Source organism: Manis javanica, chromosome 15 (genome assembly GCF_040802235.1).
Source record: "Manis javanica isolate MJ-LG chromosome 15, MJ_LKY, whole genome shotgun sequence".
NCBI lineage: Eukaryota > Metazoa > Chordata > Mammalia > Pholidota > Manidae > Manis > Manis javanica.
Genome location: NC_133170.1, coordinates 70,550,017 through 70,574,860, shown reverse-complemented (window position 1 = coordinate 70,574,860; position 24,844 = coordinate 70,550,017). Strand labels below are relative to the sequence as shown.

At 43.6% G+C, this 24,844-nt stretch overlaps 1 protein-coding gene across 1 annotated transcript in view; it reads left to right on the top strand.

Moving 5' to 3' along the window:
* The first annotated feature begins 300 nt into the window (after positions 1 to 300).
* LOC140846391 (uncharacterized) overlaps positions 301 to 24,844 on the top strand; it is a 29,748-nt gene continuing 5,204 nt past the window's right edge. Inside the window, 5 exon segments of the mRNA XM_073222409.1 lie at positions 301 to 684; positions 858 to 1,052; positions 16,651 to 16,930; positions 20,725 to 20,887; positions 23,058 to 23,210. Of these exon segments, the coding sequence (XP_073078510.1) occupies positions 301 to 684; positions 858 to 1,052; positions 16,651 to 16,930; positions 20,725 to 20,887; positions 23,058 to 23,210 (1,175 nt within the window).

The following is a 24,844-nucleotide window of genomic DNA, read 5'->3' as shown; positions in this document are numbered from 1 at the left end:
AAAAGCTGCATGTGACATGCTCCTCAGGCCCTCTGTCAAAACGTCTGTTTGATCTCTGCTTTTGTGTGGCCTGAAATGTGTGTTCACAATGTGTACACAAACGCCAATTCGTATTTCCAAGGGGCTATCCAAGCTCAGGGTGGTGGCAAGCCTTAACAGGAGCGAAGCTAAAGGGGGAAGTGCTCGTGTATTTGTGAGGGAGGGAGAGACAGAGAAAGAGAGAGAGGAGCTTCTGTCCTCAGGATCCCTTTCTCCTGTTTGCTCTTTGCCAGCTAGCTGTCTCTCCTCCCCACAGCGGAGATGGGAGGCGAGAGCTTGGCTGATTCAGGCAAGGCAAAGCAAACAGAACAGACCTTCCGATTACCGAATGTGACAAGTCACGCGGTGCGCATCCCTAAGCCAGTTGTCAAAGGAGGAGACCTGTCCGTGGTCCTGACCACATCCGTCCCCACGCCCCTCCTTCCCCGAGCTCGGAAGCGGCAGGCTCCCGAGGAGCGGACGGCTCCGCGGTGGTCCTGGCCCCCGGCAGCCCCAGAGGGTCGGCGCCGCCCGCACAGGGCCGGTGCATCGGCGGTCCCGGCCGCACCTGTTCGGAATCCCGGCGCGGGGCGCGGAGGGGGCGGTGGGGCGGGTGGGGACGTTGCGGCATCACGTGCCGGCAGCGGCAGCGGCGGCGGCGGCTCGGTAAGGTTCCACTCCTCCGCGGCCCGCAGGCGCGGCGCTCGGGCCCCGCCTCCGCCCCGCCCCGGTTCGCCCATCCGCGCAGCCTAGCGTCGGCGGGCCGGCCCCGCCCCCTGGCCGCAGGCCCCGCCGCGTCCTGCGCCCGCCGCCCTCGCCTTCCAATTGGTGCGGTCCAGGGCGAGCACATCGTGGCGAATGAAGTTAAGTGGAGGCCGGCGGTGTCCGCGAGGAGGGGAACGCCCATGCGGCGGGCGCTCGCGGGCGCCCGGGAGGCCACGACCCGCCTAGGGCGCTCCCCGAGGGCGGGGGCCGGGCTGGGGCGGTGCTGGGGTGCGTGCCGCGTCTCGGAGGCGTGTGGGCGGAGCGGCAGTGTAGGTCGGCTGGCTCGCGCGCGCTCGCTCCTCCCGGCCCGGAGCCAGTCGGCTTCAGCCCGGGGCCCGGCGCGGGGAGCACCTGCTCCCACTGGCATCTGTGTTAAAGTGGATTTTTTTTCCTTCCTCTGGTGGACTCTGTTTCAGCATCCTCAGTACTGTCCTCCAGCCCCACTCCAGCAGCTCTGTTGAAACCACCATGATTGGTCTACGAAATGAAAGCTATTTCCTGGCCTGGGGTTTTTACTACCACTTTACAAATGACTTTGGTCACTTTTATTTTCCCTCCAGATATTAAGTAACAAACCCAAAGTTTACAAAGATAATAGAGATGATGCTGACTTTAAACTTGAAGTCTGGCTAAATTCAGAAACCATGTTCTTTCCACAGCACTGTGCTTTCAATTAGGCACCAAAATTGGTATCATTCCTCGAATGACTTATTTAGGGACAAAACTAAAAGGTATCTAGAGATTAGTGACTGTGGTGTAAATGGGTTAAGTTGGTTGTTGGGGGGAGTATTGGCAGCATCAATGGGAAATATTTTAAGTTTCATGCTTATTATGGACATTACAGGTGTCTGCTCAAGAATTAGCTGTAACAGAGTCTATCAGGTAAAATACTCATTAATTTGAAGGCTATGACTGCTTTAATGCATGTGTTTTGGGGACAAATCTTTAGATAAGATGGAATTTAAAATATTTCTAAAGTAGCTTTGTGTTATTTGAGAAAAAGCCAATAGAACCTATAAATTGTAGTGATTTAGACTAATGGTCAAAATAAACACGGTAGAAAAATAAAGTAAATTTTAAAACTCACTCCTAGATCCATTTTAAAGGAACGAAATCTTTGGGTTTAATTCCATTTTTGTGTACTTGGGCCTGTGTTGATGGGAATACAATATCACTACATACTTCATCCTATAGATATGTGGGAAAGAACTTAAGAAAATTCAGTTCCCAAGCACAGTCTCAATTATGTGTGCATTCATACACAAACACATGTGCACACACTCACACCACATGTGTGTGCCCACACACATCCATTTCCTCTGACACCCCGTACTTAATGCCAGTTGTAGAGGATTTTGCCAGTTTACGTTATGCACCTACGTGGGTTTGCCTCAGGGAAAAGATGAGAACTTTGACTAAGCTTGTCATTTTCTCATTTCTGTGTTGCTGGGATGATTGTTTCAATAGCAATGCTGGTATTATCTCCAAGAATAGTTTTGAGAAATTGGCTTACCTAAATTATCTTTAAGGGTTAGAAAACAATTTCATAATTTTCCTTCTTTTTAAAACAATTTTAAAAAATCAATTTGTACTTTTTCACTCTATTGTAAACCAGGTGTTTTAATTATTTTATCTGACAGTTAACTATCAACCCTGAGCAACTACAATTCAACCTTTAGTATCTGTTTATTTATCTGTAATGACCTAGACCACTTTATTTCTGAGTTCTAGTCTCTTCTTATATTCTGTCATTCTTATATGGTTCTCAAGTCTTCATTATTGTTATGTCTTTGAATTATGTTTATACAAGAGTTCATTTTGAGGATGATTATTCATTTTAGTTGAATCTCTTTCTAAAGTGATTGACTGATTACTTTAAGCAATCGTTCCCCCAACTTGGTTCAGCCACAGTATAGAGGTTCTTTAAAAAATTAAAAATAGAACTACTATATGATCCAGTAAGGGTCCTGGGTATGTATCCAAAGGAAATGAAGACAGTTTGTCAAAGATGTATCTGCAGTCCTACGCATATTGTAGCATTATTCACAATAGCCAAGAAAAGGAAGCAACTTAAGGGTCCATCTGCAGATGAATGCATGAAGATGTGCTTTATATAAATAATGGAATATTATTCAGCCATGAGAAAGGAGATCCTGCCTTTGTGACACTGTGGATGGACCTTGAGGGCATTATGCTACGTGGATACATCAAACAGAGACACATATGTATGCCCTCATTGATACATGGAGTCTAAAAAAGCTGAACTCATAAAAACAGAATGGAATAGTGGTTATCAAGGTCTAGGGGTGGGGGAATTGGGGAAATATTGTTTAAGAGTAAAACCTTGCAAACATTGATAAATAAGTCCTGGAGGTCTAAAATAGAGGCCTAGTAATTATAGACAACAATACTGTATTACAAACTTACAAGTTGCTAAGAGACTAGATCTTAATAGTTCCCACCACAAAAAGGAAATGATAATTATGAGGGGTGATAGAGGTGTTAGCTAACACTATGGAAGTAATGATATTGCAGTGTAAAACATATTGAGTCAGCATGTTTTATATCTTGAACTTACACTATGTCAATTATATCTCAAAAATAAATAAGTAAATAATCATTCCCCTATATATTTGATATACATATTTGATACATACCACCATGTTTACACACTTTAAATATCTTACAATTTTATATGTCAATTTTACCTCAATAAAGCTGAAATAAAAACAACTAATCATTCCCCTTTTGCATTATAATCTGAAAATGGATGAGCTTTTAGGAGTACTACCATATCTAAGTCAAGGTTTACCTGCAGTGACTGGCCTTTTGCTTACAAATTTGATATTTCTTCTGGAGACTTCTGATGTACTTTTAGAGATTGAAAAAAAAAGCATAAAGTTTGTATAAAGTTCATGTATCTTTGACTGAAAAAGTATTTAAGCCTTTTGACTCCCGAATGTACACATTACAACATGTATATATTTAACATATAGAATGCATATTTTCTCCCTTACACACTTCCTGGACTCAGGAAGGATTGGGGACAAAAGGAATATTAATTTCATTGTCCAATAATATAATAATGTTTATTGAACGTTTTGTATTTTGTGCTTTAAAAAGGAAGTTTTTTTCTTAATTTCACTTTATTGTGTGGCATTTATTTATCCCTAAGACATCTTTGCATTTCAGTAATAATAATGATTGCTTTTATTTCTACCTGTACATCAGTGAAATCTCACATGGTTAAGATTTTTGGAACAAGTATCAAGAACAGCTGAGTACAACCTTACTTGCTTTTTCTAGCTGTGTGATTTTTTTGCATACTTTGGCAAATTTGATGAATATCAATTGACTGTAATTTTAAATAATAGTTATTGTTTGACTTAGCTTTTATTTCTGAGGTCCTTTCATTTGTTATAAATAAATTGAATAGTTTTGAAAGTGGGAATTAGCTCTCATTGTCATTTTACAGTTTTTTGAGAAAAGTTGTACAATATAGTTTTATTGTTACAGTTATTAGTGAGCTTCGTGAGAACTATGCAGTTATATTTAAGTTAAGAAGTATGGAATAAAACTGAAACAATTGATATTAAATATGGGGGAAAGTCTAGTTTTAATTACAGATTTAAAAAGCATAGCTTTGTTAGATGAATTAAGTACATAACTCCCAATTAAAAAATAAGAATTACCTTCTAAAGGATAGGCCTTCATGACCACCTAAGACACATCTCTAAATACCCTATGAAAACATCAGTGATAGTGTCAATATATGTTAGAGTTATGTTATTGTTATTACATGTTTCTTTTAATTTTCTTGAAAATCGTTTCTTCCTGTAATTTGGTAAATATTGTTCTTCTAGCCTCTGACTAGTGTCTTCTCAGTTTTAAAAATATGTAGTACAGTGTATAGTTCATTCTGGCCCTTTAACAAGTGATCTGCGGTTGCTCATTGGTAATATTCCTATTGTAAGGTCTCACTGCATTTACACTGAGGTTTGCTGAATAATAATTCTTTTGTAATCATAGCTTTAAGTTAGGTGTTTCTTCTTGCTAAGTCTATCCTCCTGATAACCACTAGTGTTGATAATGAAAAGATATTAGTTTGTAGTGTTGACAATAATCAAAATATGGCATTGTTACAACCAAGTGGTAATGTAGCTCTAACCTACTTTAGTGATAAAAATACTGTTTTCTAGTTTTTTAACTTGCTTCTCAGATGACCTCCTTTTTTTAGTGGACATCCTGGGTTTTATTTCTCATGGTAGTGCTCTAAGATATTTCTGTTCCTTATATCTTCACTGTTCATAATCTTCTATAATGAGCTAAGGTGATTATTTAATTTTTTTTTAAATTTTGCTTATCAGCTGATTTTCTGTTTTGGTATCATTAATCTACAGTTACATGAAAGACATTATGTTTACAAGGCTCCCCCCTTCACCAAGTCCCCCCCACATACCCCTTCACAGTCACTGTCCATCAGCATAGTAAAATCACTACTTGTCTTCTCTGTGTTGCACAACCCTCCCCGTGCACCCCCACACTATACATGCTAATCATAATGCCCTCTTTCTTTTTCCCTGCCCTTATGCCTCCCTTCCCACCCATCCTCCTCAGTCCCTTTCCCTTTGGTAACTGTTAGTCCATTCTTGGTTTCTGTGATTCTGCTGCTGTTTTCTTCCTTCAGTTTTCCTTTTTTCTTATACTCCACATATGAGTGAAATCATTTGGTACTTGTCTTTCTCCGCCTGGCTTATTTCACTGAGCATAATACCCTCTAGCTCCATCCATGTTGTTGCAAATGGTAGGATCTATTTTTTTCTTATGGCTGAGTAATATTCCATTGTGTATATGTACCACATCTTCTTTATCCATTCATCTACTGATGGACATTTAGGTTGCTTCCATATCTTGGAATTGTTGTAAATAGTGCAGCGATAAACATAGGGGTGCATCTGTCTTTTTCAAACTGGAGTGCTGCATTCTTAGGGTAAATTCCTAGAAGTGGAATTCCTGGGTCAAATGGTATTTCTAATTTGAGCATTCTGAGGAATCTCCATACTGCTTTCCACAATGGTTGAACTAATTTACATTCCCACCAGCAGTGTAGGAGGGTTCCCCTTTCTCCACAACCTCGCCAACATTTGTTGTTGTTTGTCTTTTGGATGGTGGCCATCCTTACTGGTGTGAGATGATATCTCATTGTGGTTTTAATTTGCATTTCTCTGATCAGAAGCAATGTGGAGCATCTTTTCATGTATCTGTTGGCCATCTGAATTTCTTCTTTAGAGAACTGTCTAATCAGCTCTTCTGCCCATTTTTTAATTGGATTATTTGCTTTTTGTTTCTTGAGGTGTGTGAGCTCTTTATATATTTTGGATGTCAACCCTTTATCGGATCTGTCATGTACAAATATATTCTCCCATACTGTAGGATACCTTTTTGTTCTATTCATGGTGTCCTCTGCTGTACGGAAGCTTTTCAGCCTGATATAGTCCCATTTGTTCATTTTTGCTTTTGTTTCCTTTGCCCGGGGAGATATGTTCAAGAAGAGGTCACTCTTTTTGTTTACGTCTAAGAGATTTTTGCCTATGTTTTTTTCTAAGAGTTTTATGGTTTCATGACTTACATTCAAGTCTTTGATCCATTTCGAATTTACTTTTGTGTATGGGGTTAGACAGTGATCCAATTTTATTCTCTTACATGTAGCTGTCCAGTTTTGCCAGCACCATCTGTTGAAGAGACGGTCATTTCCCCATTGTATGTCCATGGCCCCTCTATCAAATATTAGTTGACCATATATGTTTGGGTTAATGTTTGGAGTCTCTATTCTGTTCCACTGGTCTGTGGCTCTGTTCTTGTGCCAGTACCAAAATGTCTTGATTACTGTGGCTTTGTAGTAGAGCTTGAAGTTGGGGAGTGAGATTCCCCCCCACTTTATTCTTCCTTCTCAGGATTGCTTTGGCTATTTGGGGTCTTTGGTTTTTCCATATGAATTTTTGAACTATTTGTTCCAGTTCATTGAAGAATGCGGTTGGTAGTTTGATTGGGATTGCATCGAATCTGTATATTGCTTTGGACAGGATGGTCATTTTGACGATATTAATTCTTCCTAGCCAGGAGCATGGGATGTGTTTCCATTTGTTAATGACCTCTTTACTTTCTCTTAAGAGTGTCTTATAGTTTTCAGGGTATAGGTCTTTCACTTCCTTGGTTAGGTTTATTCCTAGGTATTTTATTCTTTTTGATGCTATTGTGAATGGAATTGTTTTCCTGATTTCTCTTTCTATTAGTTTATTGTTAGTGTATAGGAAAGCCACAGATTTCTGTGTGTTAATTTTGTATCCTGCAACTTTGCTGAATTCCGATATTAGCTCTAGTAGTTTCAGAGTGGAGTCTTTAGGGTTTTTTATGTACAATATCATGTCATCTGCAAATAGTGACAGTTTAACTTCTTCTTTACCAATCTGGATTCCTTGTATTTCTTTGTGTTGTCTGATTGCCGTGGCTAGGACCTCCAGTACTATGTTGAATAACAGTGGGGAGAGTGGGCATCCCTGTCTTGTTCCCGATCTCAGAGGAAAAGCTTTCAGCCTCTCGCTGTTCAGTATGATGTTGGCTGTGGGTTTATCATATATGGCCTTTATTATGTTGAGGTACTTGCCCTCTATACCCTTTTTGTTGAGAGTTTTTATCATGAATGGATGTTGAATTTTGTTGAATGCTTTTTCAGCATCTATGGAGATGATCATGCGGTTTTTGTCTTTCTTTTTGTTGATGTGGTGGATGATGTTGATGGATTTTCGAATGTTGTACCATCCTTGCATCCTTGGGGTGAATCCCACTTGGTCATGGTGTATGATCCTTTTGATGTATTTTTGAATTCGGTTTGCTAACATTTTGCTGAGTCTTTCTCAGCAAAGTCTTTCTTTGCATCTACGTTCATCAGGGATATTGGTCTGTAGTCTTTTTTGGTGGGTTCTTTGCCTGGTTTTGGTATTAGGGTGATGTTGGCTTCATAGAATGAGTTTGGGAGTATTCCCTCCTCTTCTATTTTTTGGAAAACTTTAAGGAGAATGGGTATTATGTCTTCTCTGTCTGATAAAATTCCGAGGTAAATCCATCTGGCCCGGGGATTTTGTTCTTGGGTAGTGTTTTGATTACCGCTTCAATTTCATTGCTGGTAATTGGTCTGTTTAGATTTTCTGTTTCTTTGTGGGTCAGTCTTGGAAGGTTGTATTTTTCCAGGAATTTGTCCATTTCTCCTAGGTTTTCCAGCTTGTTAGCATATAGGTTTTCATAGTATTCTCCAATAATTCCTTGTATTTCTGTGGGGTCCGTCATGATTTTTCCTTTCTTGTTTCTGATTCTGTTGATGTGTGTTGACTTTCTTTTTTCTCTTAATAAGTCTGGCTAGAGGCTTATCTATTTTCTTTATTTTCTCAAAGAACCAGTTCTTGGTTTCATTGATTTTTTTCTATTGTTTTATTCTCAATTTTATTTATTTCTTCTTTGATCTTTATTATGTCCCTCCGTCTGCTGACCTTAGGCCTCATTTGTTCTTCTTTTTCCAGTTTCAGTAATTGTGACATTAGACTATTCATTTGGGATTGTTCTTCCTTCTTTAAATATGCCTGGATTGCTATATACTTTCCTCTTAAGACTGCTTTTGCTGCGTCCCACAGTAGTTGGGGCTTTGTGTTGTTGTCATTTGTTTCTATGTATTGCTGGATCTCCATTTTAATTTGGTCGTTGATCAATTGACTTTTTAGGAGCATGTTGTTAAATTAAGCCTCCATGTGTTTGTGAGCCTTTTTGCTTTCTTTGTACAATTTATTTCTAGTTTTATACCTTTGTGGTCTGAAAAGTTGGTTGGTAGGATTTCAATCTTTTGGAATTTACTGAGGCTCTTTTTGTGGCCTATTCTGGAGAATGTTCCATGTGCACTTGAGAAGAATGTGTATCCTGTTGCTTTCGGATGTAGAGTTCTATAGATGTCTATTAGGTCCATCTGTTCTAGTGTGTTGTTCAGTGCCTCTGTGTCCTTACTTATTTTCTGTCTGGTGGATCTGTCCTTTGGAGTGAGTGTGTGTTGAAGTCTCCCAAAATGAATGCATTGCATTCTGTTTCCTCCTTTAATTCTGTTTGTATTTGTTTCACATATGTTGGTGCTCCTGTATTGGGTGCATATATATTTATAATGGTTATATCCTCTTGTTGTACTGAGCCCTTTATCATTATGTAATGTCCTTCTTTATCTCTTGTTACTTTCTTTGTTTTGAAGTCTATTTTGTCTGATACTAGTATTGCAACACCTGCTTTTTTCTCGCTGTTGTTTGCACGAAATAACTTTTTCCATCCCTTGACTTTTAATCTGTGCATGTCTTTGGGTTTGAGGTGAGTCTCTTGTAAGCAGCATATAGATGGGTCTTGCTTTTTTATCCATTCTATTACTCTGTGTCTTTTGATTGGTGCATTCAGTCCATTTACATTTAGGGTGATTATTGAAAAATATGTACTTATTGCCATTGCAGGCTTTAAGTTTGTGGTTACCAAAGGTTCAAGGTTAGCTTCTTTACTGTCTTACTGTCTAACTGAACTCACTTATTGATGAACACACTATCTGATTATTCTTTATTTCTCTCTCTTCTTATTCCTCCTCCTCCATTCTTCATATGTTGGGTGTTTTGTTCTGTGCTCTTTTAAGGAGTGTTCCCATCTAGAGCAGTCCCTCTAAGATACCCTGTAGAGGTGGTTTGTGGGAGGCAAATTCCCTCAACTTCTGCTTGTCTGGGAATTTTTAAATCCCTCCTTCATATTTAAGTGATAATCGTGCTGGATACAGTATTCTTGGTTCAAGGCCCTTCTGTTTCATTGCATTAAATATATCATGCCATTCTCTTCTGGCCTGTAAGGTTTCTGTTGAGAAGTCTGATGATAGCCTGATGGGTTTTCCTTTGTAGGTGACCTTTTTTTACTCTCCGGCTGCCTTTAATACTCTGTCCTTGTCTTTAATCTTTGCCATTTTAATTATTATGTGTCTTGGTGTTGCCCTCCTTGGGTCCCTTGTCATGGGAGTTCTGTGTGTTTCTGTGGTCTGAGAGGCCATTTCCTCCCCTAGTTTGGGGAAGTTCTCAGCAATTATTTCTTCAAAAACACTTTCTATCCCTTTTTCTCTCTCTTCTTCTTCTGGTACTCCTATGATGCAAATATTATTCCTTTTGGATTGGTCACACAGTTCTCTTAATATTCTTTCATTCCTGGAGATCCTTTTATCTCTCTCTGCATCAGCTTCTCTGCGTTCCTGTTCTCCATTTTCTAGTCCATTAATGGTCTTTTGCATCTCATCCATTCTGCTTTGAAGTCCTTCCAGAGATTGTTTTATTTCTGCATTCTCCTTCCTTAGTTCTTGCATATTTCTCTGCAAGTCCATCAGCATGGTTATGACTTTTGTTTAGAATTCTTTTTCAGGAAGATTGGTTAAATCTACCCCCTCCCTCCCCCAGATTCCTTCTCAAGAGAGAATGTCGAAGGTGTCTGGGTTAGCCTGGTCTGGATCAAATTTTTTTGCCTTTGCATGTTGGTAGATGAAGTGGTATGCTGTTTACTTGTCTGTCAGCTGGGAGAGCCAAGACCTTTTCCACTTGCTCCTGGCCTTTCTTTACTGGGACAACAGTGACCCCTAAGGGCTTGTGTTGTGCAATTGCACGTAGACTGGGTCTGCTTCTTGCCCAGCCACTATGGAGGAAGCTCCCTTGCTGTGGGTTTCTCCAGCCTCAGGCTGCTGCTCTTGTATGGCGGGATGCTGGAGTGGGAACAGACGGTGGGGGCTGTTTATCGCTGTGAGGGGTCTCAGAGCTGCTGCCCAGGGGTTTAGGGTGTCTAGAGATCCCCAGGATTTCCAGCTGCTGGGCTAAGTGTCCCGGAACGATTCCGTTCCGCTGTGGGGTCCCTGTCCCTTTAAGACTTTCAAAAATCAGTTGCTTTTCTTTGTCCCAGGGGCGCCGGCCACAGGGACCTGCTCACAGGTCTTACTGTCCTGTTTTCCTAGTATCCAACACCCCACGCCTGGGTGCAGATGGCTAGGGCTGGCTATTTAGCAGTCCTGCGCTCCCTCTCCCTCCCTGCTCTGACTCCTCTCCTCCTGCTGGGAGCTGGGGTGAGGGGCGCTTGGGTCCCGCCGGGCCAGGGCTTGTATCTTACCCTCTTGGCGAGGCGCTGGGTTCTTGCAGGTGTGGATGTGGTCTGGCTGTTGTCCTGTATCTTCTGGTCTCTACTTTAGGGATAGTTGTATTTGTTGTATTTTCAAAAATATATATGTTTTTGCAGGGAGACTCTCACTGTCCTACTCACGCTGCCATCTTGGCTCTGCCTACGTGGGTTGATTTTTATCTGTTGAGCCATCCTTGCATGTTAGCAATAAATCCCACTTGGTCATGGTTACAGTCCTTTTGCTATGCTGCTGAATTCTGCTTGCTCGTGTTTTGTTGACATTTTTGCATCAGTATTCCTTGGAGGTATTGGTCTGTATAGTTTTTGTGTAGTGTTTTTTCTGGCTTTGATTTCAAGGTGATGTTGGCCTCATAAAATGAGTTTGAAAGTATTCCCTTCTGTTCAATTTTTTTCTTTTAAGAGTTTGAGAAGGGTTGGTTAATTCTTAGGTGTTTGACAGAATTCTCCAGTGAAGCCATCTGTCTGGTCTTGAGCTTTTCTTGTTGGGGACATTTTAAATTACTGATTCAGTCCCCTTGCTACTTCTAAGTCTGTTCAGATTTTGGTAGATTGCATGTTTTAGGAATTTATTTTATTTAGGATATCCAATTTATTGGCTTGCAGCTGTTTATAGTATTCTCCTAAGAGCCTTTTTATTTCTATAGCATATGTTGGATTGTCTCCTACAGTTCTGATTTTAGTTAGGGTATTTCTTAGTCTAGCTGAAAATTTGTCAATTTTTCTAACTTTTTTTGGAGAACAACTCTTGGTTTTGTTGACTTTTTTCTATTGTATTTGTTTTGTTTATCTCTGCTCTGATGTTTCCTTCTTTCTGCTAGCTTTGGTTTGTTCTTAGTTTAAAAAGTTCCTTAAGGTTATAAAGTCAGATTGTTGATTTGAGATCTTTCTTCTTTTAGCATAAGCATTTCTAGCTGCATGTTTCCCTCTTAGCACTGTTTTTGTTACATCCCACTGTTTTTACTATGTTGTGTTTTCATTTTCCTCAAGATATTTGCTAATTTTTCCTGTTATTTCTTCTTTGACCCATAGGTTGATTGTTCAGAGAGTGTGTTAATTTCCACTATGCTGTTGATTTCTAGTTTTACTCCATTGTGATCAGAAAAGAAACTTTGTATGAATTTGGTCTTTTAAAATGTTATTGAGACTTGTTTTGTTTCCTAACATATGCTCTATCCTGAAGAATGTTCTGTGTACACTTGAGAGACATGTGTATTCCCCTGGTGTTGGGTGGAGGATTCTATGCAGTGTCTTGGGCCCAGGAGGTCTGTAATGCTGTAGTCCTCTGTTTCCTTGTTGATCTTCTGTCTGGTTGTTCTGTTGACTTAGCCTTTAACAAGATCCTTCTGGCCACGTTAAGATGAGCCTCTAGGAGGCAAATGCAGGGAGACAAGTGAGAGGTTACAGTGTCAATCCAAAACAGATGCGGCTCAGACCAGGGTCACTTGGACCAGAGAGGTACTGTTGGGGGCATGTCGGTTTGGAGATGCAGGGAAATCAGAGTACAAGGTGAGGAAGGAATGCATTAAAGTGAGAGTGTTAGGGAATGACAGCATAGAATAGTAAAGGAAGGTCATGAACAGCTGCTCAGCATAGGGCACCACCCCTGCTAACTCCTCAAGCCAGTGTTACCCGGCATCCATTGTCTGCTTGGATCTGCATGGTGTGAGAACTGAGTCCCTACCACCCCAGAGTTTGGGGAGCTGCAGAGCACTGGATGGAGTGAGATCATGTTCTGCAAACTTCCTACAGGTAAAGAAAGAAGACTTTCAGGCAGGCTACTGAAGAGCATGACTGTAAGCTGCAGTTCCCAGTCACCTAGGCGAAGGTCTTTTGCATGCCCAGATCTGAGCTCTCAGTAGCACCTCCCTAGTTGGGACAGAGAGAGTGAAGGTTTGAGCTGAAATCTGCAGGATTATAATGAAAAAGCAAAGTAACAAAGACACCTTCACTGGAAAAGTGCAGAGACAAGATGTTGAGGTTGAACAGTGAGAAGTTTACCTAAAGCAAAAAGGAGCTCACTGGATAAGCGGTGTGTGTGGGCTGCCCCAGAGAAGAGGCGCTCCTAAAAGGTTGGTAAAAAGTTAAAGGTACGCACTTCGACAGTGCAGGCGACCTCAGAGAGAGGAACGCCCTGTAAGGTTGAGGGTTCCCTCTTTTAAGGATTTTTCAGGAATGTGACAAAGGGCTGTGGTTGCAGACTTGGTAAGTGGTCCCAGAGTGTTAAAATGAACTTAACACAAGAAATTTACTGCTCTGATTTCTCACTGAAATATGGAAGCCTTGGTCTGGGAATTTTCAAACAAGACTGCCTGCCCTGCCCCTGAGGTGGGCTGAGTTATTGTCTGTTAGCTAAAGAGTATGTTAAGTATCTTACTTCTTACCTTCCTGGGTATTAAAAGGCAATCTTATCTTTAAGATGGAATCTTTCTTGCTTTTACTATGTTGTTTATGGCTGGGCTTGCTTGCCATATATTGCCCAGGTTGTAAATTACTTGATTAGGGGCTGGAGGAGAAAAAAACAGCATATAGGTTAAGTTAAAGAAGAAGCTGGGGTTTTTAGGAGGCTAAAGTAAATCTTAAAATGGCATGATCGAAGTGACACGATAAAGACACAGCTATGCCTAGGAACCCTCCTTTATCTGGGGAATATTCAGACATTCCAGGCCTAGGTACTCCTGGCTTTTTGAGCTTTAACTGATTAATTCATTAACTCTGTGAGTCTTTCCTGGGTTTTTTATTTTTTTGGTTAACTTTTTGAGTGTCTTTTAGTGGGCTTTCCTGGCCTTATTCTCTTTCCACCCCCTCACATCTATTTTCCTGCCCAGCAGTATTGGTGAAGGGGATGAGAAATGGACTTAGTGTATTTTGACGGCAGACCCAGTGTACTTTGCTCACTCTTTACAAGTTGGTATTTACTACGTAAAGGAGTTTTTCCAAAGTCCTACAGCTCGTAAGTGGCTGAGCTAGGATTTGAACCAAGGCCTGTCTGGCCCCAAATTCTTAGCTCTTAGTTAACCACTGTGCTGCTCTGAAAACTCTCCTGACCAGGGTGTCTGGAAACCCATTCCCCCCACCGCCCACTGCCTCCCTGATAGTTCACTATCACCCACTACTTAGCCTGAACTCATGCCCCACTGCCCCTCTTTTCCCCAGCAACATCCAGGTCTGGGTGCTTGGCAGCCTCCTCCTGTCAGGTGCTCTGACACTGGATTATAAACCAGCATCACTGTGTCCTACCTCAGGGGAGCAAAGAGGAGGGAGGCAGGTGCCTAGGAAGGGGGAGGTGTGGACAAACACTCTGAGACCGTGTGGGCCTAATGGTATGTCACAGAGGAGCTCAGCCCCTGGAGTTCGACAGACCTGAGTCTAAGCTTTGACTCTGCTGCCTACCAGCTGTGTGACTCTGGACAGGTTATACCACCTCTCTGTGCCTCTCTGTCTGCTCCCTTTGCAAATAGGGGTGGTAATGCTGCTGCTCTGTTTGCCCATGATTATGGTGGCAAAACATTTTTTTAGCTAGAGTATTCTACCAAAGCAGAAGTTGATTATGATCCTTCAAGCCATTCATTCCTGAAGCAGAACGTTATTGAGCACCTCGGATGTGCCCAAACCATCACTGCAAAGCAGGGAGACACAGTGCTTATTACCCTCATGCGGTCCACAGCCCAGCAGGGAGGACAGTGTGTGTGATGAATTCAGTATAAATCTGATGGGTGTTATAAAAGCTGCTGTTGTGTAAACCCAAGCAAGGGAATTTAACTTCCAGAGCAGGTGATGGTTCAGCCAGGACCAGAATACTGAGGTTTTAGGCAGACTCATGCATGCATGCAGCTAACACTTATTGCAGGCATAGTGTGCCAGACTCTGTGCTCAGTACATGGTTTGCTTTAACTTGTTTGGTTCACTTTGAGGCAGATGCTATTCCTATACACCTTTTATTCAATGAGAGAGTTAAGGTTCAGAGAGGAGATGTAACTTGCCTGAGAAAACACAGCTAGTAGCTAGAAGAGCCACCGTATGGCAGCTGGAGGCAGGCTGGAAAAAACCATATGTGGGTAAAATTATAATATTCCAGAATCTCTCACCTGGCTTTAGTGCATCTCCATATCAACAGGTGTTCCTCAGGGGTGGAGAAAAGTAGTTCATCTCCATATCAATGGGTAATTACCTGGGTGACTGAAGGCTTATTTGAAGGTTGGAGGGAGGTCTCGCTGGCTTCTGCCAGAGCAGAGAAGAGACAGCCCTAGGCTGCAGTTTGTAAGCAATAAATGGGTTTTAAACTTTACTTCTCCGTTTGACTGATTTCGGTTTTAGAGGTATTTTGCCCCAGGATTTGCTCTCCCCAGAGTTACACTGTAATAGCTGGAAGTCCAGCTGTGCTTCTCAGCTGTATGGCCTTGGGTGGGCCAGGTTGCCTTCCTGAACCTCAGTTTCCAATTCCATAAATGTGGTCAATTCCATGGACTTGACTAGGTAGTTTTCAGACTTAGAAATGCTGTCAAAGTCCAGGTTGGAGATTGCTGAGCTCAGAGGTCAGCTGTTGTTCACAGGAAGGGTGCTGAGTTGGGTGTGTGGGGCATGGGTGGTGTGCCAGCTCCGGGGTGGGCAGTGCCATGTGGTTTTCCAGAGAATGTGGCCAGGGATGCTCTGAGTTGAGTCTTCCTCTCTGGGAGGCAAGCAGAAGAGAATGGGAGAGGGACATCAAGAGCCTGAGACTGTCCTCGGGTGGGGGCATTGATATGCTGGCCTGGCTGAGTCCGCAGGGGCCACACGGCACCAAGGAAGGGAGCAGAGGCCCACTGAGAGGGGTGGGCTCAGGACTGTGCCCCATCGTCCCATCACAGACCCGGTGTTGTAGACCTGGGACCTGCCTCTGAGTTGATCTCTTCTGGCCTCCTCACTTCAAGGTGGGGAAAGTGAGGCCCTAGAGAGGAGAAACTCTGTGAAAAGCTCTGCAGTGACTCTGGGTGGAGTGGGGCCCAGAATCTAGCAAAGCAGCAGGGTGTTCAGGTCCCCAGAGGTTCAGCCATGAGCAGAGGCACGGCTGCCCTTTCAGCGTTGTGTCCCTGTGCCTGGCACATCAGAGTTGCTCAAGAAAGCAGAAGTGCACGCCCAGCCTGGGGACCCACACTCAGGCTGGGACTTTGTCTGCTCTGGGCCAGCTCTACTTCCTGGAGCAAGTTGCTTCACTCACTGAGCCTCTGTTTGCCAAAATAAGATCACAAGCCCAGCTGGTAGGTGTCTGAGCAGAGATGTGAACTCAGATCCACCAGATTCCAGTGCTGATTCATCTCTCTACATGTTCCTGATTGTTTTATATGTCTGTTTCATGCATTCATTCATTTAGGAAATATTAATTGAGCCCCTACTGTGCACCAGGCAGTATTCTAGTACCCATGGATAAAGCAGTGGACAAGGAAAACAAGGTCCTGCCCACTGCGGACTTATGTTCTGGAAGAGGAAAACAGACAGGAGCAGATAAACAGATGGGATGGGACTAATGTAAATACACTCAAGGAACTATAATAGGGGGTGGACAGAGCAGAGGGAGAGGGCTGCCTTAGGTATGTGTCAGGGCAGGAGCTGACATTTCGTGTGACACCTGAGAAGACACCTGCCATGCAAAAAGCCTGAAAAGTGAATCCTTTAAAATGTGAAGCGTGGTACCGTCACAGGCCTCGGGCTTCCAGAAGACGCTGCGAGGAGGGTGTGGAAGGAGAGCAGTTACCCAAATCTCGCCAGCAGCCCGAGAAGGCTGTGAAGGGGGACGCAGGTCTTTGGGACGTCTGCACCCTGGTCGTGTTTCCCTGTCCCTCTCCCGCTGTCTTTGCCTTCCAGGTGAAGCAGATCATGGAGGAGGCTGTCACGTGGAAGTTTGTCCACGAAGACAGCAGCCACATCATCTCCTTCTGTGGTGAGTCTGTGGCCCGTGGCTGTGAAAAGTGGCTTCTCTCTCTGTGGGCTGCCTTGGGGAAGTGGCATCTTTTTTTAAAAAATTAAGGTATCATTGATACACAATGTTATGAAGGTTTCACTTGAGCAGCATTGTGGTTTCAACATTCGCCCGTATTATCAGGTCCTCCTCCCCACCCCACTGCAGTCACTCTCCACCAGCGTAGTAAGATGCTATAGAGTCACTACGTGTGGGAAGTGGCATTTTTGAACAAGGGTGCTTATGTCATTTTTTTGCTTTGTAACTCCAAAGTTATTTTCAGATTCCAAGGGGACTCCCTTAGGGAATTTGAAAATATAGAAAAGTCATGAGAAGTAATTAGGAACGACATCTGCCCCCATGAAGAGGTAACCATGCTTAACTCTGGAGGGACTGCCTTCCCTTCCGTGGCCTCAGTTCACACTGACCACATCCACTTGGTCATTGGTCTTGCATCCAAGAAATGGGCTCCATGTCCTCTCTTTACTCTACCTATGGCTGCCCAGGTAAAGGAAGAGGATGGATAGGGCCTTTAAAAAATACATGGAATTAAGAGCCACTGACACATCCTGAGGAATCATGTCCAGCTCGCTCAGCAAAGGAGGCAGGCCTGGGCTCCGAGTGTGACTCGGGCTTCTCTCCTTGCAGTAGCTTTGCTCACGAGGTCCCAGAAATGACCATGCTGCCAGGTTCATACTGTACTTTGACAAGGGCTAGAGACGTGTGTTTTGTGTGTCCCCGAAGTCAGGATCCAGCATCTAAGTTTCTTTCTCCTTGAAATACTTAATTTCATCACTGGAGTGTCTGATCATGGAGGCCATGCTGTAATTCCCCCCTCGTGTCTTGACCTCACGGAGAGGCCGGAGCGAGGAGACCTGGCAAGGCAGTGAGCTTCGGTCCAGATGGCTGGGGGCACCGTCCATGGTCCTGCAACATGCTGAGCACACATTGTGACCTGGGAGCCCCCTGACATCAGTTCAGCCTCTTTGCAGTCAGGCAGACTGGGGTCAAATCCCAGCTGTGCCACTTTTTATTGAGTGACTTTGGCAAGATTTTATTTTTTTTAAGTGAGATATATGATACATGTATTTAAAAAACTTTTTATATATACTTAAGCATTTAAAAGATTTAAAATATTTTATGTATTTATAAATGTGTATATTTAAATAAACACATATGCACATATACACATACAGGCAGACCTCATTTTATTGAGACATGCTTTATTGCACTTCACAGAGTCTGTGTTTTTAAAGAATTGTTTTGTGGTAATGCTGCATTGAGCAAGTGTCAGCACCATTTTTCCGACAGCATCTGCTCTCTTTGTGTCTCTGTGTCACATTTCACTAATTCTCACAATATGTGAGACCTTTTCGTTGTTATACTTGTTATGATGATCTGTGATCAGTGATTAAGACTTGACTCACTGAAAGCTCAGATGATGGTTAGCATTTTTTAGCAACAAAATATTTTTAAATTAAGGTGTGTACACTGCTTTTTAAGGTACAATGTTATTGTACCCTTAAAAGACTGCAGTATAACCCAAACAAACTTTTACATGCCCTGGGACACCAAAACCTTCACTGGACTCACCTTATTGCAATATTCACTTTACTGTGGTGGTCTGGAACTGAACTTGCAGTATCTCCAAGGTCTGCCTATCTATATACATTTGCACACACATATGCAGACACTTCAATGTGAGTATGAGAATATATGCCCAATTTTTTTCTACTGGACATTTTTATTTGCAAATAAAATGATATGCATGTCTCCTCCAGGACTTGCTAACATACCTCCCAATTAAAGACTTAGAGGTGTACGAAGTGATAAAAATCATAATAATTCTCTAACTCCGATCAAAGTCTTTCGGCAAGAGAAATTTGATGGCACTAAATGAGGCCTGAAGGCTCTCCCTGAGGTTTCTTTAATCCCTTGTTCCTTCTTAGCCATTGTCAGAAAGAACTGGGCGATGTCTACAAAGCCTGGAGAGATAATTAACCTCTTACAGTATGAACAGATGAAAAGTACTGTATGTGTAAGCAAGAACGAGGATCTTTGAGAGAGCTGCACCCAGAATAATTTAAATCCACAGGCAGGTTAGGCAGCATGTGAACATTCATTCAAAGCCAAGTAGTCGCTAACAAAAGCAGTACCCCAAAACCTCTCAATATTCCTCTTTACACATATCATAACCTTGGCCAGGCTCTTAACCCTTGAAGTGCTGCTGTGCTCTTTTATGGAATGACCATAACTAATATACTCAGTTCTGGGGTTTTGTCCTAGGTTTTTAGGTAAGGTAAACCTTAACACTAGTCTGACACCCAGCAGGTTTCCAATGAGTAATAGCTCTTGTTACATACAGTTAACTCTTGAGCAACATGGATTTGAACTGCATGGGTCCACTTATACCTGGATGTTTTTTCAATAAATATATTGGAAACATTTTTGGAGATTTGCAGCAAGTTGAAAAAACATTTTCTTCTCTGTAGCTTGCTTTATCATAAGAATACATTATATAATACATAAACAAAATATGTGTTTACCAATTGTTAATGTTACAAGTAAGGCTTCCAGTGAACAGGAGGCTGTTAGTAGTAACGGTTTTTGGGGAGCCATAAGTTATACATGGATTTTTGACTACAGGGGGTGGGGGCAGTGCTCCTAACGCCCACATTCTTCAAGGGTCAGCTGTACTCAATTTTCCCATAAACATTGATTAGGCTCCTTTTACATACCAGAGTGAGCTCCCAGTCTGGTGTGTAAGCCGGGTAAGATACAGGTAACATTCTTAACAGAGGGCTGCCCAGAGTACCGGAAATAAGATAGGGGCTATCGGAGTGGCCCACATAGAGTCTTCTTCCCAGAGGGGAACTCTGAAGGCCAGAGAGGAAGAGTGTTTTGCCTGTGGTCACACAGCAAGTTAGTCGTAGAGCCTAGGCTACAACCTGGGCATCCTGATTGGAGGATGGCTAGGCAGGGCCTCTAGGGAAAACACAGAAATGGGAAGATTATTACTGAGTTCTCTCTTCAAATGTCCTTTATGGAAGCACAGTGTAGTTAGCACACCCTGGGCTCCGCTAACCTGGATTTGGAGCCCGGCTTCACCGCTTATTTGCCAGGCAGCCCTGGGCAATTCAGTTCACCTCTGAGAGCCTCAGTTTCCACATCTGAAAAAGGGGCATGGCTTTCCTTTCTTCCCTGGCTGTGGCAGAGATTGAATGAGACCCATAGTGCTAGCTGGCACTGGAATTACAATAGTAATGACAACGATGTGGTTCCTTACCCGGGCAAAGCTCAACAGAGCTGGGATCCAGTCGCCTCTCCCTGGTGGACGGGAGGAGTAGCTAACGTTAGTAAAGCACTCACTGTGTGGCAGGCTCTGTGCAAAGTGCTTTCCATGCTTTTTTCCTACCTCATCCTAACAGAAACCTTGTGAGATCAATGTTCTTACCACCCCTATTTTACAGTCAGGAAACTGAGGCATAGGGAGGGGCAGAAGTTGCCCACAGTTGCACAGCTGGTTAGCGGCTGGCAGAGGATGTGCACAGAGATGTTCTGTCCTCGGGCGGTGAGCTGGGTTAACCACTAAGCTCTCTTGCTGTCTTTTGAGGGGGTGGAAGGTAGAGAGGCATACATGCTTTTCCCTAGGATGCTGTCACCCGTTTTGTGATTGTGGGGCCCCCAGATCCTCAAGGCAGCCCTGTGTGACTGAGCTGGGCTGGGTGCTGGAAGCACAGGCAGAGCAGAACCTGCTGACCACTGTGTCTGTGCAGCGGCTGTGGAGGCCTGTATCCTACAAGGGCTGCGGCGGCGGGTGGCAGGTTTCCTGTGCAGCAACAAGGTTGCAGCTCTCTTCATGAAAGTGGGTAAGAGCTTCCCGCCTGCTGAGGAGTTGAGCCGCAAAGTCCAGGACCTGGAGCATCTGATCGAGAGCACGTGAGTGTGGAGTTCGGGGTGTGGGTGGGGGCACTCCCTACCCCAGAGGACAGCCCATGCCTTCCCTGAGCTTGCAGAAGCCTGTGCCTCCTCGTGTGCCCCCCTTTGTCCTTTCTCCTCCTCAAAACTGCCAGACTCTTTCCTACCCCAGGGCCTTTGCACATGCTGCACCTACCACCAGGTTCACACCCTTCATCTTCCATGGCTGGTTCCTTGGTGTCATTCAGTCCTTTGCCTAGCTAAGGGTAAATTCTAACCCTCACCCCATTTCTCTTCCGTATCGCTGTTTATATTCTCCCATGTTTTTAGCACCATCTGTAATTCATATTTTTGTTTACTGTTTATGTAATTATGCATATCTTTGTTTACTGTTTATTTGATTCTAATCTGTCTCCCTGATGACTCTAAATGCTATGAGGACTGGCAGCTATGTCTGTGTTACTCTCCATTATGTCCCCTCCATCTGGGACAGTGCCCAGCACGTGGTAAATGGCCAAGAAACAACTGTTGAATGAATAAGTGCCTACTGGGAGCCAAGCCCTGTTCTAAATGCAGGACAAATCAAAGTTTAATGAAATCAATATGGTTTCCGATTGCATGGGCCAGTAGCTCACATTGAGGCAACCACTGGAGGGGAGACGTAGCTTCACTTACTTTTCTTTGTGACTGATTTTACGTATCGGGGGGCAGCTCCTGGCCTGAGTGTGTGTGTACAGGAGTGTTTCCACTGGAGCCACCCCTGGAGTCCCAACTACACGGCCAAATCCCAGACCTGGAGCTTGGTAAGGGATGGCAGATAGGTTCCAATTCCAGTTTATTCTAGTGGCTGCCCCGGGGACTGTGTCGTGAAAAATTTTAGAGCTGATTTGGCTTCAAATGATTAGAATTCATGGGAAAGAGTGCATGGATTGATTAGCTATGTTTGTTATGGGCAGGAGAATGGAGAGAGAGGCATGCATGCCATGTGTTTGCTGTCTCTGCGTGGGAGATCACTCCACTTCACAGGATGAGAAATGGCCCTTTCTTTGCCCTGCAGGCCTTGATGGCCTAGGGCTGCTGGCCAGAACTGCACGATAGGCTGGCCTCTGGGTTTGGCATTGCAAACTCCCATTTGGAATCTGACCCCTCAGCCACCTGGTCTTCTGGTACCTTCCAATCCTTATGCTAAATTCCCAGGTGTTTGCTGATAGCTTCTTAAAGGGCTGGAATTCCATGGCCCTTCCATAATATTGGGAGTTCCTAATGCACGAGCTAGAGGTGCCCATGCCAGGTGGTAAAAGAGAGCCACTCATTCATTCATGCAATCAGTCATTCAGGAACATACTTATGAGCCCCTTGTATATGCCATACACTGTGCTGGGCCCTGGAGATACAGACATGAAAAAGGCCAATGCTTGCCACATGGTAGATTCTGAAGTATTTTATTTAAAAAGGTAGTGAATTGCTTAGTTGTGCCCTCAAGGTCACATTGGGGAGGGGAAGACAGAAAAGGGATGAGGAAGTTACAGAGGAGGCTGAGGGAGCACAGGGGACGGCCCTCCCCAGCTCTGAGTGGCCCAGGAGGGCTTCCTGAAGGGAGGGACGCCCACACAGACCTGAAGAGTGAGGAGGGGCCAGCCTGAGAGTGGGCTGGGGAGGGAAATAGGGAAGGAGGAGCTCCTGGCAAGTGCTCAGGTGGGCGCCTGGCAGCCTCGGGGACCTGCAGATGTCTCTAGCTGCATCGTGGGGGGTCCAGGGAGGAGAGGAAGGGACGGCTGCAGAGGAGAACCGCGGCAAGGTCATGGCGCACTCTGCTTGTCATGTGGAAAAGCTTGCTCCTCGAGGGCAGTGGGGAGCCCCTGAAGGAGATAATCCAAGACTCTTCTTGGCCAGCACTCCTCTCCAGCAGAGAGAGAGAGAGAGAGAGAGAGAGAAATATGGAGAGAAATGTCAGTATGAGAAGCTGAGTTGCTCATCAACAGTGTATGGAAGTGTCTTTAGCCACATCTTCACATCCACTGGGTATTACTATTTTTCAACTCTTTACTCAGAGCAATATGGGCTTTCACTGTTGTCTCAGTTGCCATTCCTTCATTTTGTTGAGAAATTGAACATTTTCCCATTTGCATAGTGGTCCTGTTGGATCTCCTCTATAGTGAGTATCTATTCTCCTCCTTGACTGGTCTTGAAGGTGAAACCAGATCCAGGGCCTCCAGGAGAATGTGCGGAAGGTGCCGAAGCTGCCCAGTCTGTCCCCACTTGCCATCAAGCACCTTTGGATCCGTACTGCCCTGTTTGAGAAGGTTCTGGACAAAATTGTGCATTACCTTGTGGAGAACAGCAGGTGAGTGGGACAGGCCAGACACCTATCTGGGCGTGCTCTACCTCCACCTGCTGACCCTCACGGGAATTACACCCTCTCACTCAAAGCCACTTGATTATGAAGTGATGAAATACAGGCCTTCTGGATGTTTGACTCTGACCTAGCTTAGCTTAGATTCTTGGGAAGATTTGGGTGTTTAATAGCAACACAGGGTCTTCATATTTGCGTTGGGATATCAGGATCTTGTAATCTTAGGGACCTTCCTTCTCCTGTGAATTAAGCCCACAGTCTATTTACCAACTATGGCCCTAAAGGAATCACTTAGTTTCTCTATGCCTCTGTTTCTTTTGGTAAATGGGATAGGGATTGCTGCCACTTTGGAGAAGAGTCAAGAAGGGGCATTAGTGAGAATAGCATTATGGAAATGAATAGTGATTTTTACATTTTCTCCCCCAGCTCAGATTAACCTGGTGTAAAGGTTTTATGAATCTTCTTGGCAACCATTTATCTATGCATGCATAAATTCATCCAATAAATACTTAATGAGTATCTACTATGTGATAGGCAGTAACATATGTTGGGGATACATTGGTCTTACCTGTCAGGTTAAAGAACTTGCATGTTATACCAAGAGCAGTGGGGCGCCATTGACAAATCCACTATCTGAGACTCCTCATGGCTAGCCCTCCCTTCCAGCCTGAGAGAGAAATATCAGAATCTCCCCATCTTTTGGTATATGAAAGTACCTATTTAACAACATCTTCACACACACTGGGGTTTATTGTCATCTTTTTTCTTTCCCATTTGCTAGGAAAATATGTATGAAAGTACAGAACAGAGAAACCGGGAGGTTCACCATTGGTATAATACAGTTAATTAAGTGACAGGCTTTATTTGGATTTCACCAATTTATATATATAATTTTTTTCTATATGGTTCTATGAAAATTTTAATACATGTATTGTTTCATAGGACCAACACCACATTCAGGATTTAGAACTGTTCCAAAGGAACCCATCACCCTGAAAAAACTCCGTGGCACTACCCTTTAGAGTCACATCTTCCTCCCAACCCTTCCTGCTATTTTAAAGTGAGCCTTTCTAAAGTTTGTGATCATGTTACTGTTGATTTTAGGAACGGATGCTGAATGGCAAAATGGAAAGTGTCTTGAAGTAGTATCTTCAGATCTGACTGCAGAATGTGGGGACTTGATGTTAAGCATATCTAGGTGATGTCAGTTCTGCTTCAGCCAATATTCTGGTTGATAGAAGATGGCCTTGGAGTAAAATGGCAATGATGTGGCCACTACTTGTAAGAATTGCCTCGTGTCAGAGTCTGCTGTTGCTCTACACGCAGGTCAGCATTCAATTCTCCCAACAATCTGGTCAGGTGAGTTCTCGCACTCTCTTCATTTTACAACTGAGGACACCAAAGCTCAGAGAGGGTAATCACCCAGCAACACACAGCGAGGGAAGAGGTTGCAGAACTGGGCTCCCACTCAGTCCCTCTGACTCTAGATCCTGTGTTCTTCACTCCCTATTGTAGGATGGGAAGAGCCAAGCTGGCTGGGTATAGCTTGCATCTACCTGCTGTGTGGTCTGCAGCAGTCTCTGACCCTCTCTGGGCCTGAGATCCCTTAGCATCAGAACTAAGTA